This window comes from Pseudophryne corroboree, chromosome 5, assembly GCF_028390025.1.
Source record: "Pseudophryne corroboree isolate aPseCor3 chromosome 5, aPseCor3.hap2, whole genome shotgun sequence".
Taxonomy (NCBI): Eukaryota; Metazoa; Chordata; class Amphibia; order Anura; family Myobatrachidae; genus Pseudophryne; species Pseudophryne corroboree.
The window spans coordinates 89,968,706-89,990,048 of NC_086448.1; the positions used below are offsets into that span (position 1 = coordinate 89,968,706).

General features: G+C 46.2%; 1 protein-coding gene and 1 pseudogene across 3 annotated transcripts in view; one reads left to right on the top strand and one right to left on the bottom strand.

Moving 5' to 3' along the window:
- LOC134927261 (uncharacterized) overlaps positions 1–21,343 on the top strand; it is a 989,775-nt gene that overhangs the window by 366,402 nt on the left and 602,030 nt on the right. The window contains exons 10-11 of one of the 3 annotated variants that reach the window (XM_063921471.1): positions 20,375–20,448; positions 21,050–21,251. The exons of the other annotated variants lie outside the window; for them this stretch is intronic. Coding sequence (XP_063777541.1) covers positions 20,375–20,430 — 56 coding nt within the window. The 3' untranslated portion in view covers positions 20,431–20,448; positions 21,050–21,251. Of the gene's footprint in view, positions 1–20,374; positions 20,449–21,049; positions 21,252–21,343 lie in introns of those variants that run through there. 3 annotated transcript variants of the gene reach the window in all.
- On the bottom strand, positions 11,624–11,742 carry LOC134929755 (5S ribosomal RNA; annotated as a pseudogene).

The following is a 21,343-nucleotide window of genomic DNA, read 5'->3' on the forward strand; positions in this document are numbered from 1 at the left end:
GGTTATTATTGTTGTGAGCCATCTTTTTTTAGAGGCTACTTCTGTGTTATCATACTGTTAACTGGGTTCAGATCACAAGTTGTACGGTGTGATTGGTGTGGCTGGTATGAGTCTTACCCGGGATTCAAGATCCTTCCTTATTGTGTACGCTCGTCCGGGCACAGTACCTAACTGAGGCTTGGAGGAGGGTCATAGGGGGAGGAGCCAGTACACACCATGTGATCCTAAAAGCTTGCTTTTGTGCCCTGTCTCCTGCGGAGCCGCTATTCCCCATGGTCCTGACGGAGTCCCCAGCATCCACTACGGACTATGAGAAATAGAATTATCGGTAAGTAAATTCTTATTTTTTCAAACACAGCCTGTGACATGGCAGTTAGGAGGTGATTGGCTGGTACTTTTTCACTCTCCATTTTATCACTTTCCAAGCGATGATGCATCTAGCCCTCTGACCGTACATATCCACTGTACCAGCATGAAGAGGACACAGCTGCTATTTATGGCAAACTGAACCCTGCTTAAGCAGCTACTGGGCGGATCTCCTGTCCAATCAGCTGCCACACTCCCTACAGACTGATGTCTTCTCTCCGACAAAGGTTGTTTTTTTACATTTTTTTAGTTTTTTTTTTCCTGTTTCTTTTATGACACTGATTTGCATTATTTTCACATTTGTACGTCAGGTTTATTTGCTATAATCTGAATGTGCCAGAGGAGAAACTGCATACCTCCCAACATCATAAAGAGCTGACTCCGGAAGCTTGCGCGTGCTGGAGGCTTGTGCGCCCGAAAAGGAGACGTGACCTTGACAAAGTGGGCATGGCTTTGCGGGAATGAAGCGATTGCGCGCCACGCCTCCCTTTTTCGTCATTGTGGGGGCATGCCCGCCATACCCCCAGCCTCTCTCTCTCCCGTGAATAGACGGTGAGAATAGCCTCCCAACTTTCTCCCCACTGCAGGACACTGCGGCCTGCCAGTGGGACAGTCACAAAAGAAAAATGGGACTGTCCTACGAAAATCGGGACAGTTGGGAGGTATGACTATGTATTGTTAATATAATAACCAGTTTTAGGGCCTCATGGCTCATCCATGTCACTGCTTCCTAATTAATTAAAGTATCTGTATATGGAATAGTGGGGCAGATGTATTAAGCCTGGAAAAGAGATAAAGAAGTGATAAAGCAGTGATAAGCGCAAGGTGATAACGCACCAGCCAATCATTACAGATTTGAAAAATGACAGTTAGGAGTTGATTGGCTGGTGCATCATCACCTTCCACTCATCACTGCTTTATCACTTCTTTATCCCTTCGGCTGTCTTGCATATTTGTGTCTCCTAGTGCTGCTATCTTTCCCCTGACAAAGAAAGGACCAGTGCTATTCTCATTTAATGAAGAGATATTATTCCTCTCTAATTAGTGCTCCCGATCCCCCGCTGTTGGTCTGAGATGAGGAGCCCCAGATGAACAGGCCAGAGTTGTGGAAGGTTACTACCTCCAAGGGATATGGGCCCACACCGTGACTCTGAATACAGAATTAAAGCCAGCAGTTCCTGAGCATTAGTATTCCTGGCTTATAAATTCCTAATGAAAGAGATTTTCTTCATTACGGGCCATGTACAGAATGTAAAAATCTTCCTCAATAGTTCCCACAAGCTATACAGTGGCTGGAGCAAACTTTGGCTGTGGACAGAAAATCCAGCTGTAACGTACGCTGAAACGGGCGTGAATAGAGGGTTGTGCTGATGTCGCACGGACATTTCGGAGAATGCTGCACTTTGCGGAACAGGAAAACACAGCTTTCTGTAATGAGGCGGATTTAGGGGTCAGACCTCCCAAGGCACTATGTTAAGGGCAGCTCCTCGCCTCCAATTGATTATTTTAATTATTTGTTTATAAGACCTAATTTGGAGATTGGCAGTATAATATAATAACACAAGCTGTGATCTATACTGTGAGGGTACCGCATTTAGGACATAAAGCCCACCTTTATTCTCGGACCCCTTAAAACAGCATTCACACAGATAAGGAGAAAGGGGGATTAGGTAAAAACTGGAAGAGTCCGGACCCCGGAACGGCTCACTGCAGCAAAATCTGCCATTCTGGAGCTTGTAGTGCTTGTCCAAAGGGGTGCCTGTGACACCTGTTACCAGGGAGGTGGGGAGGGAGAGATTACAGCCTCCCCTATGGGGGGGTCATTCTGAGTTGATCGCTCGCTAGCTACTTTTTGCAGCGCTGCAATCAGAATATCGCCGCCTATAGGGGAGTGTATTTTCGCTTTGCTAGTGTGCGAACGCCTGTACAGCCGAGCTCTGCAAAAACATTTTGTGCAGTTTCTGGGTAGGTCAGAACTCACTCAGCCCTTGCGATCACTTCAGCCTGTCTGGTCCCGGAATTGACGTCAGACACCCGCCCTGCAAGCGCTTGGACACACCTGCGTTTTCCCAAACACTCCCAGAAAACGGTCAGTTGACACCCATAAACGCCTTCTTCCTGTCAATCTCCTTGCGATCGGCTGTGCGAATGGATTCTTCGTTAAATCCATCGCTCAGCAACGAACCGCTTTGTACCCGTACAACGCGCCTGCGTATTGCGGTGCAGAGAGGAGCAGCCGCCAGAAAAATAGTCGTGATGTTCCGCTCATTGGTGGACTGATAGATCGGCTATCGATGATAAAACCGATGTTAAAAAAAATTAATTTGATTTTTGTTTAGTTTTTTTTTTTATAAAATTGTGTTGAATATACTGTATTTTAAATAAATATTCTCAATCTGATGCAGTCATAAAAAAAACCCTGACAATTTCTGAGCCTTTTTTTTTTTTTTTTTTAATTATTAGCCAGTCAAAGGGGCAGGCAGAAGATGTAGGTTATGGATTTTATCTTTGTATTTGGTTCTTATTTCATTTTACATGATAAATGTGACTTTATCGTGTATGATTTGTTTATTGTGATTTCAGCACACACTGCTGTCACTGTGACGTTACACCTCCTGTAGTAAAGCAGCCTTGGCGGATTTTCCTTACGAAGATAAGATAAAGGTAATTCAGACCTGATTGCTAGGGTGCGTTCTTTGCAGCCTTGCGATCAGGTAGTCACCGCCTACAGCAAGAGGGTATATTTTGTGTGTAGGTGTGCGTTTGTATTTGTAGCAGAGCTGCACAGTTTTGGACTGGGGCATGAAGAGCCCACCGAGGGAATGCAATTATAGGAGCACATACTTAGAGGTGTGGCCAGCCTACAGAGGGGGTGTGGCCAGCCTCCACAGAGGCTTGAAACACAATAGTTTACTGCAGTGTAATGCAACATATCTACCATGTATAATACAAGTGCACAGTCTGGAACCTGATCCCTAGAGGAAGGAGTGGGCACTCAGGCAGTGGGGCCTACCGGTGGTTTCCTGTGGGCCAGTCCGACCCTGGCTGCACAAACGGGTGTGGTATGATAGATAGATAGATAGATAGATAGATAGATAGATAGATAGATAGAAGACTAGACGTAGGTCGACAGTGTCTAGGTCAACCACTATTGGTCGACAGTAAGTAGGTCGACAGGGACTCTAGGTCGACATGTACTAGGTCGACATGAAAAAGGTTGTCATAATTTTTTAAAACCATTTTGGTGTCGTTTTCTTCGTAGAGTGACCGGGAACCCCAATTAGTGCACCGTGTCCCCTCGCATGGCTCTTGAGCTTTGGGCAAGGTGCCTCGCTCTGCTACTGCTGCACTCGGCACAGGTTACCGTTCCCAATTGTAGTCCACGTGGATCGTAAAGTATGAAAAAGTAAAAAAAAAAAAAATGTGAAAAAGTCATGTCGATCTTTTGTCATGTCGACCTAGAGTCCCTGTCGACCTAGAAACCATGTCAACCTACTTACTGTCGACCAATAGGGGTCGACCTAGACATTGTCGACCTAGAGACCGGATCCCGCACAAACAGAAGTTTGTGCAGTCTCTGCTCAGCCCAGGACTTACTCAGCCGCTGTGATGATGATCGGGTACGGAGCTGACGTCAGAAACCCTCCCTCCAAACGCCTGGTCCCTCCTGTGTTTTCCCAGACACTCCTACAAAACGGTCAGTTGCCACCCACAAACGCGCTCTTCCTGTCAGTCACCTTGCGATCGCCCGAGCGATGCTTTTGTCGCACGATCCCGTCGCTATGCACCGATGCCCAGTGCAGTTATCCGACGCGCCAGCGCATTACGGTGCATGCGCAGTACAGACCTGATTGCCCGCTGTGCGAATACGCACAGGAGCGATCGGGTCTGAATTACCCCCTAAGTTCCATCTAGTGTAGTTCGGCTTCATCCTGTATGTGCACAGCTATGTTACCTGGTCCTTACGGTCAGGACAACGGATTCACATTCCGCTGCTTTTTCTTATTAAAAGTGCAGTAAAAAGTTCATCTTTATTGCTCTGATAAGTGGCAAAGATTAAAAAAAAATGAACCGTTATTACCTTGATAAGTATAATTGTCATAAATAGGCTGATTAGTCTGCTGTAAAAAATGTACTTTAACACATTACTTATTATTAAAAGTAATGCATGCTCTGCTGAATAACCATATAACAGTTATGGTATGGTGCAGTAAGTAGAAGCATTTTACTATTTTATAGAATTATTAGCCACTGAATGCACTGGTCCTCTGAACTCTGTAGTGTAGTTTTCACGTTTAGATTTTTCAAGCATCTTGTATGGGAATGGTATCAGGATCCCGGCACTTGGGAAGCCGGCGGTCAGAATACAAATAGCGGCATCCAGTTATGCAGAATCCCGACACCTGATAGGTGAGTATACCAACCCTTCCCCTGTACCCCTGACTCTCCCTTCCTGCAGCCTAACCCTAACCCTCCCCGCTTAGTGCCTAAACCTGACCCTCCCTTCCCGCAGCCTCATCCTAACCCCCCCCCCCATAGCCTAACCCTCCCTCCAGTGCCTAAAACTCCCCCCCCCTCCCCCGCAGCCTATCCCCAACCCTCCCTGGCATACTTATGATCGGGATGCCGACAGTCTGGATCCCAGTGTTGCGACCAGTGTTGCAGGTATGCTGACTGGATCCCATTGTGTGACAGATCCCTCTCATAGTAATCTATTTGTCACAGAAGATGGTTAATCTATTAATGCATTCTGTAACTTAGACAACAACATTTCAAGTGTGGTTCTGTATACCTCCTAATAAGAGGCATTAATTTTGCCGGCTGTCGGGATCCCAGCTGTCAGGATACCGATGCCAGAATCCCAACTCATGGTGAAATACCGTCGGCCGGAATCCTTTTGCGGTGCAGGAATCAGAACATTTAGGAGGGATTCAATATGCTATGCCGGCTGTCGGGATCCCGGTGGTCAGGAGACCGACACCGGGATCCCGACAGCCGTATAACGGTGGTGCGCGTAGCTGCCACGTATCTCCGTCCTCAGTGTCTGTGGAGGGAAAGTGGGGTGTCAATTCAGTGCTGTCTTGTGCTGCTCAGTCCAGTGTAGTGTCTTATGCTTCATCTGTCAAGTCACAGTGGTGGTGTCCTCTGCTGCCATATGTCCAGTGTAGCTGTATAAGTCCAGTCCAGTGGAATGTGTTGTGCTGCATCAGTCCAGTGGTGGTGTCCCTGTGTTGCTGTATATGTCCAGTGGTACTGCCGTATATATATCCAGTTGTACTGCCATATAATTCCAGTGATACTGCCGTATATGTCCAGTGGTACTGGCGTATAAATCCAGTCCAGTGGTACTGCCGTATAAATCCAGTGATAGTGCCGTATATGTCCAGTGATACTGCCATATAAATCCAGTCCAGTGATACTACCGTATATGTCCAGTGATACTACCGTATATGTCCAGTGGTACTGCCGTATAAGTCCAGTCCAGTGATACTGCCGTATATGGCGAGTGTTACTGCCATATAATTCCAGTGATACCGCCATATATGTCCAGTGGTACTGCCGTATATGTCCAGTGGTACTGTCATATAAATCCAGTCCAGTGATACTACCGTATATGTCCAGTGGTACTGCTGTATATATGTCCAGTGATACTGCCGTATATGTCCAGTGGTACTGCCATATAAATCCAGTCCAGTGATACTGCCGCGTAAGTCCAGTGGTACTGCCGCGTAAGTCCAGTGGTACTGCCGCGTAAGTCCAGTGGTACTGCCGCGTAAGTCCAGTGGTACTGCCGCATAAGTCCAGTGGTACTGCCGCATAAGTCCAGTGGTACTGCCGCATAAGTCCAGTGGTACTGCCGCATAAGTCCAGTGGTACTGCCGCATAAGTCCAGTGGTACTGCCGCATACGTCCAGTGGTACTGCCGCATACGTCCAGTGGTACTGCCGCATAAATCCAGTACAATGGTACTGCCAATGGTACTGCCGTATAAATCCAGTGGTACTGGCGTAAAAGTCCTGTGATACTGCCGTATAAATCTAGTCCAGTGGTACTGCCGTATAAGTCCAGTGGTACTGCCGTATAAGTCCAGTGGTACTGCCGTATAATTCCAATGATACTGCCGTATAAGTCCAGTGGTACCGCCGTATATGTCCAGAGGTACCGCCATATAATTCCAGTGGTACTGCCGTATAATTCCAGTCCAGTGGTACTGCCGTATAAGTCCAGTGGTGCTGTCCTTTGCTGTATATTATTTACTCCAAATAAAGGGGTTATTAATATTTAATCCAAATAATTTTTACAGGGTTTGCCCTGTGTGGTGTAGAGGTACGCTCTCATGTGCTGCATTTTGTTATGTAACTCCAGAAAAATGATGGAGAACAAAAATTTGGAGGATAGAATAGGTAAAGATCAAGAACCACTTCCTCCTACTGCTGCTGGTGCCGCTGCTGTTGTTGCTGCTGGGAATCGATCGTCATCCCAGAGGGGAAGTGGGAAGACCACTTGTACTATTTCAACTAAGCAATTGACTGTCCAACAGTGTTTGTGCCGCACACTTGTGTCTCTTAGCTTAGTCATACAGCTACGTCATTGCACCTCTTTTACTTCTGTGCATCATGTGCTGTTTGGGGCCTAGTTTTTTTGCAACTGCAGTGCCGCTCCTAGATGGACCAGGTGTTTGTGCTGCACACTTGTGTCGCTTAGCTTAGTCATACAGCCACCTCGGTGCAACCATTTGGCCCAAAAACAATATTGTGAGGTGTTCAGAATAGACTGGAAATGAGTGGAAATTAATGTTATTGAGTTTAATAATACTGTAGGATCAAAATTACCCCCAAATTATGTGACTTTAGCTGTTGTTTTTTTTTTTTTTTCTTCAAAAAATCATCCAGATCCAAAACCAAAACACGAAAAGTGCCTGCCGCATAGCTCTAGTTATCACCTTGCACATACCACTGCTTTATCACTTCTCCAGGCTTAATACATCTGCCCCATTGTTTTAATCGATACGTTGAGTACCTTAAGCTTTGTAGCAATGGAAATGTCCTTTTGGTTCCAGAGGCCTTTTTTCAGAGACGCAAAGGCAGTTGTGGCACAACCTGTACGACTTGTGGTGTTGTGTGTAGCGGCTATCTGTTGACCATTGATAGTTCATCCCAGGTATTTAAAGGTATACTCTTGTTCAGTGATGTTTCCATCTAGGTTTAGTTGCAGAGGCGTAGTTCCAGTAAAAGTATACTTGTTTTTTCCACATTTATTTATAAGCCAAACTTTGCTGTATTTGTGCAGAGCTTATTGAAGGCCTGAAAAGTGTAATTGCTTATCGCCCGCCACATGTTGCATTTGAAAAACAAGTTTGTTTCACCAGTGGTAAAGAATGAAAAGTAAAACTATGGCCTGGTTCTGACCCAGCTTACCTACGGTCAATGTAATAGGCTCTACACACTGGGCGATTTGACTGCAAGATATGAACGATCTCGTTCATTAATGAATGAGATACCGTTCATATCGTGCAGTGTGGAGGGACCAGCGATGAACGATGCGTGGCCCCACGCTCGTTCATCGCTGGTGCCCCGTTGGCTGTGCATGCAGACCAATATGGACGATCTCGTCCATATTTGCCTGCAGTTCTATGGAGCCGTGTGACGGGGGGAGTGAAGTAACTTCACTCCCCCCGTCGCTGCCCCCCCCCCCCCCGCCGCCGGAATCGCCCGTCGGCTGTATCTGCCGTCGGGCAGCTCTGCGGCGGATCTTTAAATGTGTAGGGCCTTTAAGACCCCTCTCTGCCAAAAGGTAGAACTTAGACTATAATGGTGAAAACTATGACCTATTATTACCTTAGAAAACTATGCTGATGGCAGTACCGAGCGATAATTTGGTGTAAGTAGGATATTTGTCATGCTTTAGCGTGTTAGTAAATAGCACCAGTATGAAGAGCTGACTAAATCACGTGGCAACAGCAGTTTGTGTATAATTTAGTGCATATATAGTCGTGATAAATAGACTCCTAAATCTGTAACTCAGAGAGAGCAAGTTGTGGCTCTCCAGCAGTTGTAGAAGTACAACTCCCAGCAGGCTCTCCAAACTCTTGCGTTGGGTTTATGAGTTGTTCAGAAATTAATTGCATCGGAAAAACAAACACTGGCACATACATATACTGTAGCTTTTCCAGTTGATCTTGGCCTGAACATGCCCACCACAGTGGCAAATCATGACAAACTGTACAAATACAACACATATGCAACAAGGCAAGGGGCCTTATGACGACATGCTCCTGCCCCTGCCCCCCCCCCCCCCATGTTTCCTCCCCCCCCCACCCCGCCCACTGTGGTCAGCAGCACCTACACTCCGGGAACTCAAAATTAGCAAGTGTGCAGGAGTGCCAGTGTGAGTGCAAATACACACCTCCCAACATTTCTGCCAGGGGATGCGGGACATTGGTGCGGCGTGGTATGTGGAAAAGATCATGAGCCATGTCCCCGTTTTCGTCACTGAAGGGGCATGCCCAGCGCTCTGTGAGTCGCTGGCATGTCCCCTCTCCCTCTGTCTCCATTGAATAGATGCTGTGTGCATGTTAAGCAGAGCAGTGACTACAGGAGCCTCCCAACTGCTGCCCCCCCACCGCGGGACACTGCGGCCCGCGGGTGGGACAGCGGGACAGTTCCCCCAAAAAAGTGACTGTCCCGAGAATATCGGGACTGTTGGGAGGTATAGTAAATAAAGTATATAGTAAAATCCCCTGTATATAATACTCAAAACATTTCTATGTACCAGTGCATTTTAAAGTATAAATAAATGATTACGGGCAGGATGTACTAAAGGGAAAATGCGATAAAACCCCCGTTTTCGGGGATGTTATTGTATTTTCGTATGTACTAACACCCGGCCGCCACATTTTCGCCCATGAGGGTATCACCATCTTTGGATGGCGATACCCTATAGATGCTTATGGGCTTCTTATCGCCGGCCGCCGCCTCTGCTGCTGCTGACGCCGACCACCTGTTCCCCCGGCATACCTTCCTCAAGGGAGCCTTCCCCCGGCATACCTTCCTCAAGGAAGCCTGGACCCAGAAGGTAAACTCCTCCTCCCCCTACCAACGCAGCCGGAGGTCCTTCCGGCTGCAGGGAGGAGGCGCCGGGGACAGCCTGCTGCTGCTTCCCAGCGTGGGAGGAATGTGGACACCCCAGGGAGGTGACGGAGACCCCCCGCACACCACCTCACAGGTATCGCGGGGGAAACCACCGTCACCGCAATGCGATGTTGATCGCATATGTTAGTACATATGCGATCAACATCGCTGTGATGGGCGGCTATGTATGTTAATACATCCCACCCTAAAAGAGTAGCATAAACAATAAATGCCTGTTTTTATGACCACAAAGTGAAATGGTTCTACTGAATTTCTATACTTATTTTGTTTGTTTTTAAGGATAGAGGGGAAGATACACTAAGCCTTGTAGAGAGATAAAGTACCGCCTAATCCGCACCTAACTGTCATGTTGCAAGCTGTCTTTGAAAAATGAAAGTTAGGAGCTGATTGGTTGGTACTTTATCTCTCCCCACGTTATCACTTGCCAAGGCATAATACTGTACATCTGCTCCAGAGTGTTTTACCAAACCCACAGACTGCCTGTATGTATCTTATCTTGCACAGTGAAACAGTTTAGTGGTATGTGGGCGACTACTGTACAACGATTAAAACCTCCAGTTACGAATGCTGGGAGCACTGACATATTCTAATTTGAATCAATTTGAAGTGACCTCCCCACTGAGATGATTTCCAGCACGGAAACTGTCGGCCTGGCCCTGAAGCTGCCCCTGAGCTGGCCGTGCACCTTGTGCCAGTTGTCACGGTAATCTCACCGCCCTGTTGCTCGCCCTGCAGCTCATGGGAAATATGGCTCATTCATTCACCTGGTTTTCTCCCCTCTACATTGAACTTGATCTTTATCACATTTGCTAACTGTGATTCACAGCAGAGCCCGTTACTACAAGAACAAGGAACGACCGGGCACTGGTCAAAAATAGATTATGGTTTATGTGTATAAAAAACCAAATGTGGACAATTCTGGTTTGTGGAAAGAAAATTTGTATCTTTCAATTATAGTCCTCGTTGGTGGTGCGCCCAGAGCCAGAAAGTATAAGTACTAGCAACAGGAGAGAAAGAAAGCTCTTGTGTGGGCGCACTCTTATACAAAGAAGAAAGTTCTTCAAATGTGTGTCAAGAAGATATTTAAAACATCCATTTATTATTCAAAATTAAAATCGTTACCATCTATGATCCAAAATGTGAGGTAAGAAAGATAATAAGAAAATATGAAAAAATGTTAAAATGTTATGGTCTTTTTTTAGAAAGGTTGTAGACACTTGATTGTCTAACAGCCATCTCACCTGACCAGTACAGAAATTCTGTATTAATAGGGCCAAGGAAGGAACAAAGTGTGTGATAGGTGTATCTTCAAAGAACCAATATGGTTGGATCTATGTTATACACTTGGCTGGCGGCCAGTTGCTCCGATTACACACGTATTTAGGATATCTGTTACTGTAGTTAGAGTCTAACGCTGAACTGTTATATAACAGAACAAAGGGAGGAAAAAAGATTAGTGGTGATACTGCTGTTGGTGTTCGCCTTTTAAATAAAAGGAGTAGTTCCTACTCAGAGGAGTATCTAGGGGACCAGGCGCCCCTGGCAAAGTAAGGGACTGACGCCCCCCATATTTGAAATAGGGAAGGTGCATAGGCAAAAAAGGTGCATGATCTTGTGGGAAAGGGGCATGACCACACAATAGTACCCCCAATTCAAACTACATTACACAGTAGTACCCCTTATACACATTATGTTACACCATAGTGCCCCATACACATCATGCCCACACAGTAATCCTTGTCGCACTGTGGAGAAATCATCAGTGCCTTGCCAAGGAGGGGCGCTGCCCAGCGATGTTACCTGCAGTCAGGGGGTATATCAAATATTAATGGCAGTGTAAAAGTATCTCTGCGCACTACCTAGTAGTGGCGATGTAGTGATATATTAAGAATAGCATTCTAGTAGTTTATTTTGAGTTTCTTCACTATGGTGCTGAACACCGGTGCCAACTCTTGGCTGCTGTGCGAACCACCAGCCCAGGCACTGCCACTACTCAGTGATTCCACTCATTGGTCGAGGGTGGCACTGCCGGGCGGCGCCCCCTCATCGGCTGGCGCCCCTGGCGAGCGCCATCCTGGCCATTGGGTAGATACACCCCTGTTCCTACTCCACAACACCGGGTATTCCCAGGAAGTCTCCTCTCCAGGTACTGACCCAGCCCGACGCTGTTTAGCTTACAAGATCAGACGAGATCGGGCATTAGCAGCGTGGTATGATAGTAGAGGGACTATATACCAATGAGAGTGCACCTATATAAGCACAATAGAGATTATAGTTTGAAATAAGGTAGAATTTAAAGTGTGGATCTGCTTTCCCGTTAGGCAAGGTGCAACGCCTACCACCACCGTGGTGTCGTGCGCCCTGGATCGTGGATGAGAGTCCACAGTGTCACGATCCGGGTATCTGGACGCCATTTCTTACCCATCAGATGCCTCCTAAGGCTGGCTCAGCGCTCCAGGACCGGATCCCATCTGTTATCCTAATGTTCACATTCCTGCATCCTCTCCTGTCTCTCTGAGACGCTGTCACAGTAACGCCTTATTACATCTGGCATGGCGTCTCCCGCGGCCTCCGCCGCCGTCCCTGGGCTTCTGCATGCAGAGTGTCAGAGTGGCGATTACGTCAGCCGCGGCCTCCGCTGTGTCCGCGTGGTTGGATGTGCACTTGTCAGCCTGGCGTCTCCTGTCTCCAGTGGCCGGCGCCGCCATTACTGTTTTCATTACCACATGGATTACAAACCAAACTTCCCTCCAAGTGTCTGCATGGGCGCAGCCATCTTGGATTCTGTCAGCTGATCATTTCCTCCAATCTGTTGTCAGTATTGTTAATCTGCATAATTGCCTAGCCAATCCCTTCCTTGCTGCAGGTATAAATACACTGTGCCTGAGCAAGGAAGGCGTCAGTGCTTTGGTTGTCAAACCTAGTTCCTGTTTGTGTCTCTCCTGTGATTGTCTTCCAGGTTCCAGCTCCTGTCTCAAGACTTCCACCATAGAGACCCGCACCAGCATTCCACCTGCGGTGTAGCCTGACTCTCCTATCCATTGTGGATTCATCTGTTTTCAGCTACAACATTACCTGCTTCCAGCCCAGCTTCCAGCAGAGTACAGCTTCTCTTAAAGGGCCGGTGTCCTTTCTACACTTCTAAATTTGACGGATCTCCAAGATTCTGCAGGGGATTTCTCAACCAGTGTGAGATTCAGTTTGAGCTACAACCTGGCAATTTTCCCAGTGACCGTACAAAAATTGCCTACATTATTTCTCTTCTCAGTGGCTCAGCCCTTGATTGGGCATCACCGTTATGGGAGAGGTCCGACACCCTGCTATCTTCCTACACTGCCTTCGTGTCAACATTCAGGCGCATCTTCGACGAGCCAGGCCGGGTAACCTCAGCTTCATCCGAGATTCTCCGTTTACGCCAGGGGTCACGTACTGTAGGACAATATCTGATACAGTTCCAGATCCTGGCATCCGAACTGGCATGGAACGACGAGGCCCTGTATGCTGCATTCTGGCATGGCTTATCTGAGCGTATTAAAGATGAGTTAGCTACCAGAGACTTACCTTCTAAGTTAGATGAGCTAATCTCACTCTGCACGAAAGTTGATTTACGTTTCAGAGAGAGAGCAACTGAGCGTGGAAGATCATCTGCTCCAAAATCTTCTGCTCCTCCTCCTCGTCAACTGTCACCATCTAAAGATGAGCCCATGCAACTTGGCCGTTACCGTTTAACTCCTGCTGAGCGCCGAAGACGTCTCTCCGAGTCTCTCTGTCTCTATTGTGCAGCTCCGTCTCACACCATTAATGCCTGTCCCAAACGTCCGGGAAACTCCAAATCCTAGCTCGCCAAGGAGAGGGCCGGCTAGGAGTAATGATCTCCTCTCCATCTCCTCAAGATTGTAATCTCCCAGTCTCGCTTCAAGTTGCTCAACGTTATCGGAACGTCATTGCCCTCCTTGATTCCGGAGCAGCTGGGAACTTTATTACCGAAGCCTATGTTAAACGGTGGTCCCTACCCACCGAGAGACTTCCTTCGTCCATTTCTTTAACTGCCGTGGATGGCAGCAAAATTTTTGATGCAGTTATTTCTTTAAGGACTCTACCAGTTCGTCTGAGAGTGGGAGTTCTTCATTCCGAACTTATTTCTTTTTTAGTGATTCCAAGAGCCACACATCCTGTGGTCCTGGGCCTTCCATGGCTCCGTCTTCACAATCCTACAATTGATTGGACGACTACGCAAATCCTGGCATGGGGTTCCTCCTGTGCTGAGACATGTTTGTTTAAAGTATTGCCTGTCTGTTCTTCCTCCCCCAGGTCGTCTGATGTTCCACCTCCTCCATATCAAGATTTCACGGATGTGTTCAGTAAAGCTTCTGCTGATATCCTTCCTCCTCATAGAGAATGGGACTGCCCGATTGATCTCGTTCCAGGGAAGGTTCCACCTCGAGGCCGAACTTATCCGTTGTCTCTGCCTGAGACGCATTCTATGGAGGAATACATTAAAGAGAACCTAGCAAAGGGGTTCATTCGACCTTCTTCTTCCCCAGCCGGCGCAGGCTTCTTTTTTGTAAAAAAGAAAGATGGTGGTCTGCGGCCGTGCATCGACTACAGAGGTTTGAACGACATTACCATCAAGAACCGTTATCCTTTACCCCTGATTACTGAGCTCTTTGACAGAGTTAGCGGAGCTACCATCTTTACAAAGCTGGACTTGAGAGGTGCATACAATCTCATCCGGATCCGTGAGGGTGACGAGTGGAAGACCGCCTTTAACACCCGTGACGGACATTATGAGTACCTCGTCATGCCCTTCGGATTGAGTAATGCTCCAGCTGTCTTCCAGCATTTTGTCAATGAGATCTTCAGAGACATTCTATACCGTCATGTCGTGGTCTATCTAGACGATATCCTCATTTTTGCCAACGATTTAGAGGAACATCGTTTTTGGGTTAAAGAGGTTCTGTCCCGTCTCCGTGTCAATCATCTCTATTGCAAATTAGAGAAATGCGTCTTTGAAGTCAAGTCCATTCCGTTTCTAGGGTACATTGTGTCCGGTTCCGGACTAGAGATGGATCCTGAGAAACTACAAGCAATCCAAAATTGTCCGATACCCTTAACCCTCAAAGGGGTCCAGAGGTTCTTGGGGTTCGCCAACTATTACCGAAAGTTTATACGAGACTTTTCCACCATTGTGGCGCCTATTACTGCTTTCACTAAGAAGGGTGCTAACCCGTCCAAGTGGTCGGAAGAAGCCATGCAAGCATTTCATCTTTTAAAACAAAGGTTCATCTCTGCGCCTGTTCTGAAACAGCCTGACATCGACTCTCCTTTCATCTTAGAGGTGGATGCCTCCTCCGTTGGAGTAGGAGCGGTGTTATCTCAGAGGGCTAAAGATGGCCATTTACACCCTTGCAGTTTCTTCTCCCGGAAGTTCTCCCCAGCTGAGCGCAACTATGCCATTGGCGACCAGGAGTTGCTAGCCATCAAGCTCGCTCTAGAAGAGTGGAGGTATCTGTTGGAGGGAGCTTCTCATTCAATCACCATACTTACAGACCACAAGAACCTTTTATATCTGAAAGGCGCACAATGTCTCAACCCTCGTCAGGCCAGATGGGCACTTTTCTTTTCCAGGTTCGACTTTAAACTCCAGTTCTGTCCGGGCTCTCAGAATCGCAAGGCCGATGCCCTTTCCCGCTCATGGGAGCAAGAAAATGAGTCAGAGTCTTCAGACAAGCATCCTATTATAAATCCGTTGGCATTCTCCACGGTAGGGATGGACTCTACGCCCCCATCAAGGAAAAGTTTTGTGAAACCGATGCTAAGGAAGAAGCTCATGCATTGGGCCCATGCTTCCCGTTTTGCCGGACATACAGGTATCCAAAAAATCCTGGAGTTTATCTCTAGGTCCTATTGGTGGCCAACTCTGAAAAAGGACGTCTTGGAGTTTATTGCATCTTGCCCAAAGTGTGCTCAACATAAGGTATCCCGCCAGTCGCCTGCGGGGCAACTGGTTCCACTATCTGTTCCCCGTCGACCTTGGACCCATTTGTCGATGGATTTTATTACAGATTTACCCATGTGCAACAAGTTCAATACCATCTGGGTGGTAGTTGACCGGTTCACCAAGATGGCACACTTCATTCCTCTCACCGGTCTTCCGTCAGCTTCCAAGTTGGCTCAAGTATTCATACAAGAGATCTTCCGACTCCACGGTCTTCCTGAAGAAATTATCTCAGATCGAGGAGTTCAATTCACAGCCAAATTCTGGCGAAGTTTATGTCAAGTCCTTCAAGTCAAGCTAAAGTTTTCCACGGCTTACCATCCTCAGACCAATGGTCAAACCGAGAGGGTGAATCAGGACTTGGAGGCCTTCCTCCGCATCTATGTGTCCTCCTCTCAAGATGACTGGGTTCAATTACTTCCCTGGGCCGAGTTCTGTCATAACAACCAGTATCATTCTTCATCTGCTTCAACACCATTCTTCACTAACTTTGGATTCCACCCTAAAGTCCCTGAGTTCCAACCGCTTCCAGCAACTTCTGTTCCCGCAGTGGATATCACCTTGCATCAGTTTGCCAATATCTGGAAGAGCGTACGATCAGCTCTGCTCAAGGCATCGTTCAGGTACAAGAAGTTTGCGGATAAGAAGCGTCGAGCAGTTCCTGCTCTCAAGGTGGGTGATCGGGTATGGTTATCCACGAAGAATTTGAGGTTAAGAGTTCCCAGTATGAAGTTTGCACCTCGCTATATCGGTCCTTTCAAGATTGAACAAGTCATCAATCCTGTTGCTTACAGACTTCAGTTGCCTCCCTTCTTAAAAATACCCAGGACATTCCATGTTTCCCTGTTGAAATCGCTGATCTTGAATCGGTTTCATTCCTCACTTCCTCCAACTCCGAAAGTCCAAACTCAACGAGGCGTTGAGTATGAAGTGGCCAAGATCCTGGACTCACGTCACCGTTACGGTCAACTACAGTATCTTATTGACTGGAAGGGTTACGGCCCTGAGGAACGTTCATGGACCAATGCTTCTGATGTCCATGCTCCTGCCTTGGTCCGGAGATTCCATTCCAAGTTTCCTCAAAAGCCAAAGAAGTGTCCTGGGGCCACTCCTAAAGGGGGGGGTGCTGTCACGATCCGGGTATCTGGACGCCATTTCTTACCCATCAGATGCCTCCTAAGGCTGGCTCAGCGCTCCAGGGCCGGATCCCATCTGTTATCCTAATGTTCACATTCCTGCATCCTCTCCTGTCTCTCTGAGACGCTGTCACAGTAACGCCTTATTACATCTGGCATGGCGTCTCCCGCGGCCTCCACCGCCGTCCCTGGGCTTCTGCATGCAGAGTGTCAGAGTGGCGATTACGTCAGCCGCGGCCTCCGCTGTGTCCGCGTGGTTGGATGTGCACTTGTCAGCCTGGCGTCTCCTGTCTCCAGTGGCCGGCGCCGCCATTACTGTTTTCATTACCACATGGATTACAAACCAAACTTCCCTCCAAGTGTCTGCATGGGCGCAGCCATCTTGGATTCTGTCAGCTGATCATTTCCTCCAATCTGTTGTCAGTATTGTTAATCTGCATAATTGCCTAGCCAATCCCTTCCTTGCTGCAGGTATAAATACACTGTGCCTGAGCAAGGAAGGCGTCAGTGCTTTGGTTGTCAAACCTAGTTCCTGTTTGTCTCTCTCCTGTGATTGTCTTCCAGGTTCCAGCTCCTGTCTCAAGACTTCCACCATAGAGACCCGCACCAGCATTCCACCTGCGGTGTAGCCTGACTCTCCTATCCATTGTGGATTCATCTGTTTCCAGCTACAACATTACCTGCTTCCAGCCCAGCTTCCAGCAGAGTACAGCTTCTCTTAAAGGGCCGGTGTCCTTTCTACACTTTACCACTCTCCACCGGTATTATTATTTCTCCGCTCTCAAGTTCTACATTTCAGTTCATATTTCATCGCTCCCAAGTTCATTTATTATTTAACTGGTTCCAGCCAGTATCCACTCCGTGCTAACAACAGTCTGGTTCCAGCCAGTATCCACAGCAGCCGTTTTATCTTCAGCAACCCAGCTTTTCCTGGAACACCAGCTGGTACAATCCTGGCTTATCTCCATAGCTACAGTCGGGCCTGGTAAGGACTTTCCATCTAGAAGATTATAAGAACTATCTCACACTACCAGTGCCCTGTGGCTCCTGCCATCCTGTAGTACCCAGGAACTGTATTTATTCTTTGCTGACTTTTACGTTTTCTTTTACTGCTGCTGTGTTGCGGAGTTGTCATAATAAACATCATTGACTTTTATCCAAGTTGTCGTGGTCACGCCTTCGGGCAGTTATTATTCATGTTACTTACATGTCCAGGGGTCTGATACAACCTCCCAGGTTCCGGTACATCTCAGCCCCTACAACTGAGGCTGCCTCCCGTCAGCTCAGGCCCTCAGTTGTGACACACAAAAAGATAGTAAGTTAGAAAATTTGTAAAGAATTGTATTTTTTTTTATTTTTTATTATTTTATATTTAAATAAGAAGTTTAGTAGGAGTGAAGAACTCCAAGGAAAACTCAAGCGTCAGGCAGATTTATAAGTCATATATGAGTTTAGACATATATTCTCCTAAATGGAGACAATAAGTATTGCTATAACCAGAGATCATTCATGAATTGGACACAGTTCTATTGCCAGAACTTATGGCAGAATTATATGCAATGATTGTACTTGTTATTTGTGGTCTAAAGATGGATTTTGTATAAGTCTAGGGAAGAATGAACTAGGAAGTAACAATAATATCCCTTATTAAATAAACTATTAATCCGGACACTATATTGATAATTGTGACACTTATGCATTATACATTGTGACACTTATAAATTATTTGCTGCACACAGAAATAAACAAAACAAAATACCTGATTAACCTGGCTATAATAATCTCATATAAATAAGTATGTGTATAGTGATCACATGTGAACAATCGTACAACAGATGTGGGTGTACCCACAATGTATATGAGACTATATCCAAGTATACTGATCACACATAAATAAAAGGTGTATCAGATATAGGTATATCAGTGTGATTGTAAAGGTTGCTTTCACCCAGCGGGTGCAGGCTTACGAAACTCCAAATGTGACAGTCAGAGGGAATAATAGAAATGTCCTGTCCTGGGAGCAGCTGGTGCCAGCGGGTCCTTCCACGGAGTAGTCCCTGCGTGGAAAACGCGTTTCGCCCGTACAGGCTTGTTCACTTCCGGAAGGCGAACACCAACAGCAGTATCACCACTAATCTTTTTTCCTCCCTTTGTTCTGTTATATAACAGTTCAGCGTTAGACTCTAACTACAGTAACAGATATCCTAAATACGTGTGTAATCGGAGCAACTGGCCGCCAGCCAAGTGTATAACATAGATCCAACCATATTGGTTCTTTGAAGATACACCTATCACACACTTTGTTCCTTCCTTGGCCCCATTAATACAGAATTTCTGTACTGGTCAGGTGAGACGGCTGTTAGACAATCAAGTGTCTACAACCTTTCTAAAAAAAGACCAGAACATTTTAAAAAATTTTCATATTTTCTTATTATCTTTCTTACCTCATATTTTGGATCATAGATGGTAACGATTTTAATTTTGAATAATAAATGGATGTTTTAAATATCTTCTTGACACACATTTGAAGAACTTTCTTCTTTGTATAAGAGTGCGCCCACACAAGAGCTTTCTTTCTCTCCTGTTGCTACTATTCACAGCAGAGCGGCTCCTTTTTAAAAAAAAAATTGATCTTATCATGGGAGTCCGGCACTGTAGGCCGTCATTGAAACCCTACAACAAAGTCATAAATAGAGATAGATGGAAGGTGGTTCTTGTGTTGTTAAAGGTTTAAGGGACACGATAAACTACAGAATGAGGCATAAAAACACAGGTACAGGAAATTCTCCCTCCATATAATGTAACCTGTAGTTGAAATGGAAGCTTTGGCACTGGTTACAATACATATCATTGGACAGGCTATATATATATTAAAAAAACAAATGGAATAAAATTTTTAATAGAGATATCTGCTTTTATTTTTCCACAATTTTCAACCTTTTCTGGTCCTTGATTTATCAGATCACGGTCTCCACTGAGAACTGTTGCAGTTTGTGAGATGTGGCTTCTCCCTAAATCAGGCATGTCCAAACTGCGGCCCTCCAGCTGTTGTGAAACTACATATCCCAGCATGCCCTGACACAGTTTTGCTGTCAGAGAATGCTAAAGCCGTGTCAGGGTATGCTGGGATGTGTAGTTTCACAACAGCTGGCATGCCTGCCCTAAAAAGACCAACCAGGCAATGATTAATGAATATTGAGATCCTGTCTACATGATTAGGATGATGTGTTATGAGAGGCTGCACCTAATTGGATAATCAAGTAACTTTCCAACCTGCCTTCATATTGCTGATACAGTGCTGTTTATTTTATTTATTTGTTTTTATTTGGGGGAAGGGGGGGGGGGTGCAGTAGAATTTCTTTGCATCACCTTTACCTAATCCGTAACCTCCCAACATTTCACGTCACGAAGAGGTTGCGGGTGCATCTGCTGAGCAGAGGAGAATCCTACCTCAAGATGCCTCTCTCGCTGTGTTATGGTCATAACAAAACCAATACTGAGTTTTCCTGCTTAAGCCTTCTCTCAACCTGTCACAGCATATCACAATATTACTTTCAGATATGTAGGACATTAGCGAGTATAACTGTTGCAGGCAGTTTAAGATTCCTGCACAGTCCATTCCAGGTATCACAATATTCAGAGGATCGGGGGACAGCAGTTAAGTGACATGATCTTATTTTATAACACAAGTTCCCTCTAAACCTAATTTCCTGTAAATATAGGGATCGGTATGATTGACCGCTGGACCGGATGCCGACGGCAAAATCCCAAAGTGTAAAATCCCGACTGGGTCGAGGTACGTATGTTCCCTACTCTCCCCTACCACTTAACCCTCCCTTCTCGCAGCCTTACCCTAACCACCCCCCTAAGTGCCTAACCTTATCCCGGTGGTGCCTAAACCTAACCTTCCCCGGGTGGTGGCTAGCCCTGACCTCCACCTTCCTCTGCAGCCTAACCCCAACACCCCCCATTTCGCACCTAAATTCCCCCACCCCCCAGCCCTAACTTTAATCTGCCCGCTATACTTACGTTCAGTATGCCAGCTGGTGGGATTCCGCCGTCGGCAATTTCACGGTTGCTGGGATCCCGACAGCCAGCATCTTAAACTGTGAGTATAGTGGAGTCTAGTGAATTACTAGGCTGCAACTTCGAGAATACAGTATTTCTTCAGTCGCCAATATGGCTGCCTGCATCATGTGATGAGCACTTTAAACTTTACATCACTGAAAAACTTTGAAAACATGGGGAATGCCTGTCCGCAGCCAAATGCTTTTTTTATGTTACAGTTATCCTTTAAAAGCTATTTCTCAGTTCTTCATGATGATATGAACATCATAATATTGAACCATAAAACTGATTTGAAAAGTCAACGTTTACTTTGGTCTTATTCTCTTTAGAGGGAATTGTACAAGGAGCAGAATATATCATACTCTCACCTGGCAGGGGCTGCTGCTGATGGAGTCATTGCCCGTAGAGCTGTCATGGAATATTCAAGAAAAAGAAAAACTCAATCTCTTGGTTATCATCATAACAGCCATTGTAATCTTCCGTTATGTTTTGAATACTAATATAAAGGTTAAAGCAGTTAAGCTGATGTTCATAATTGCAAAGTGAATTCAATTTCTGTGTCATCAGAAAGTTTTAGTTTAATATACTCTTTGAAATTCCTTCTTTCTCTTCACATGTCACTT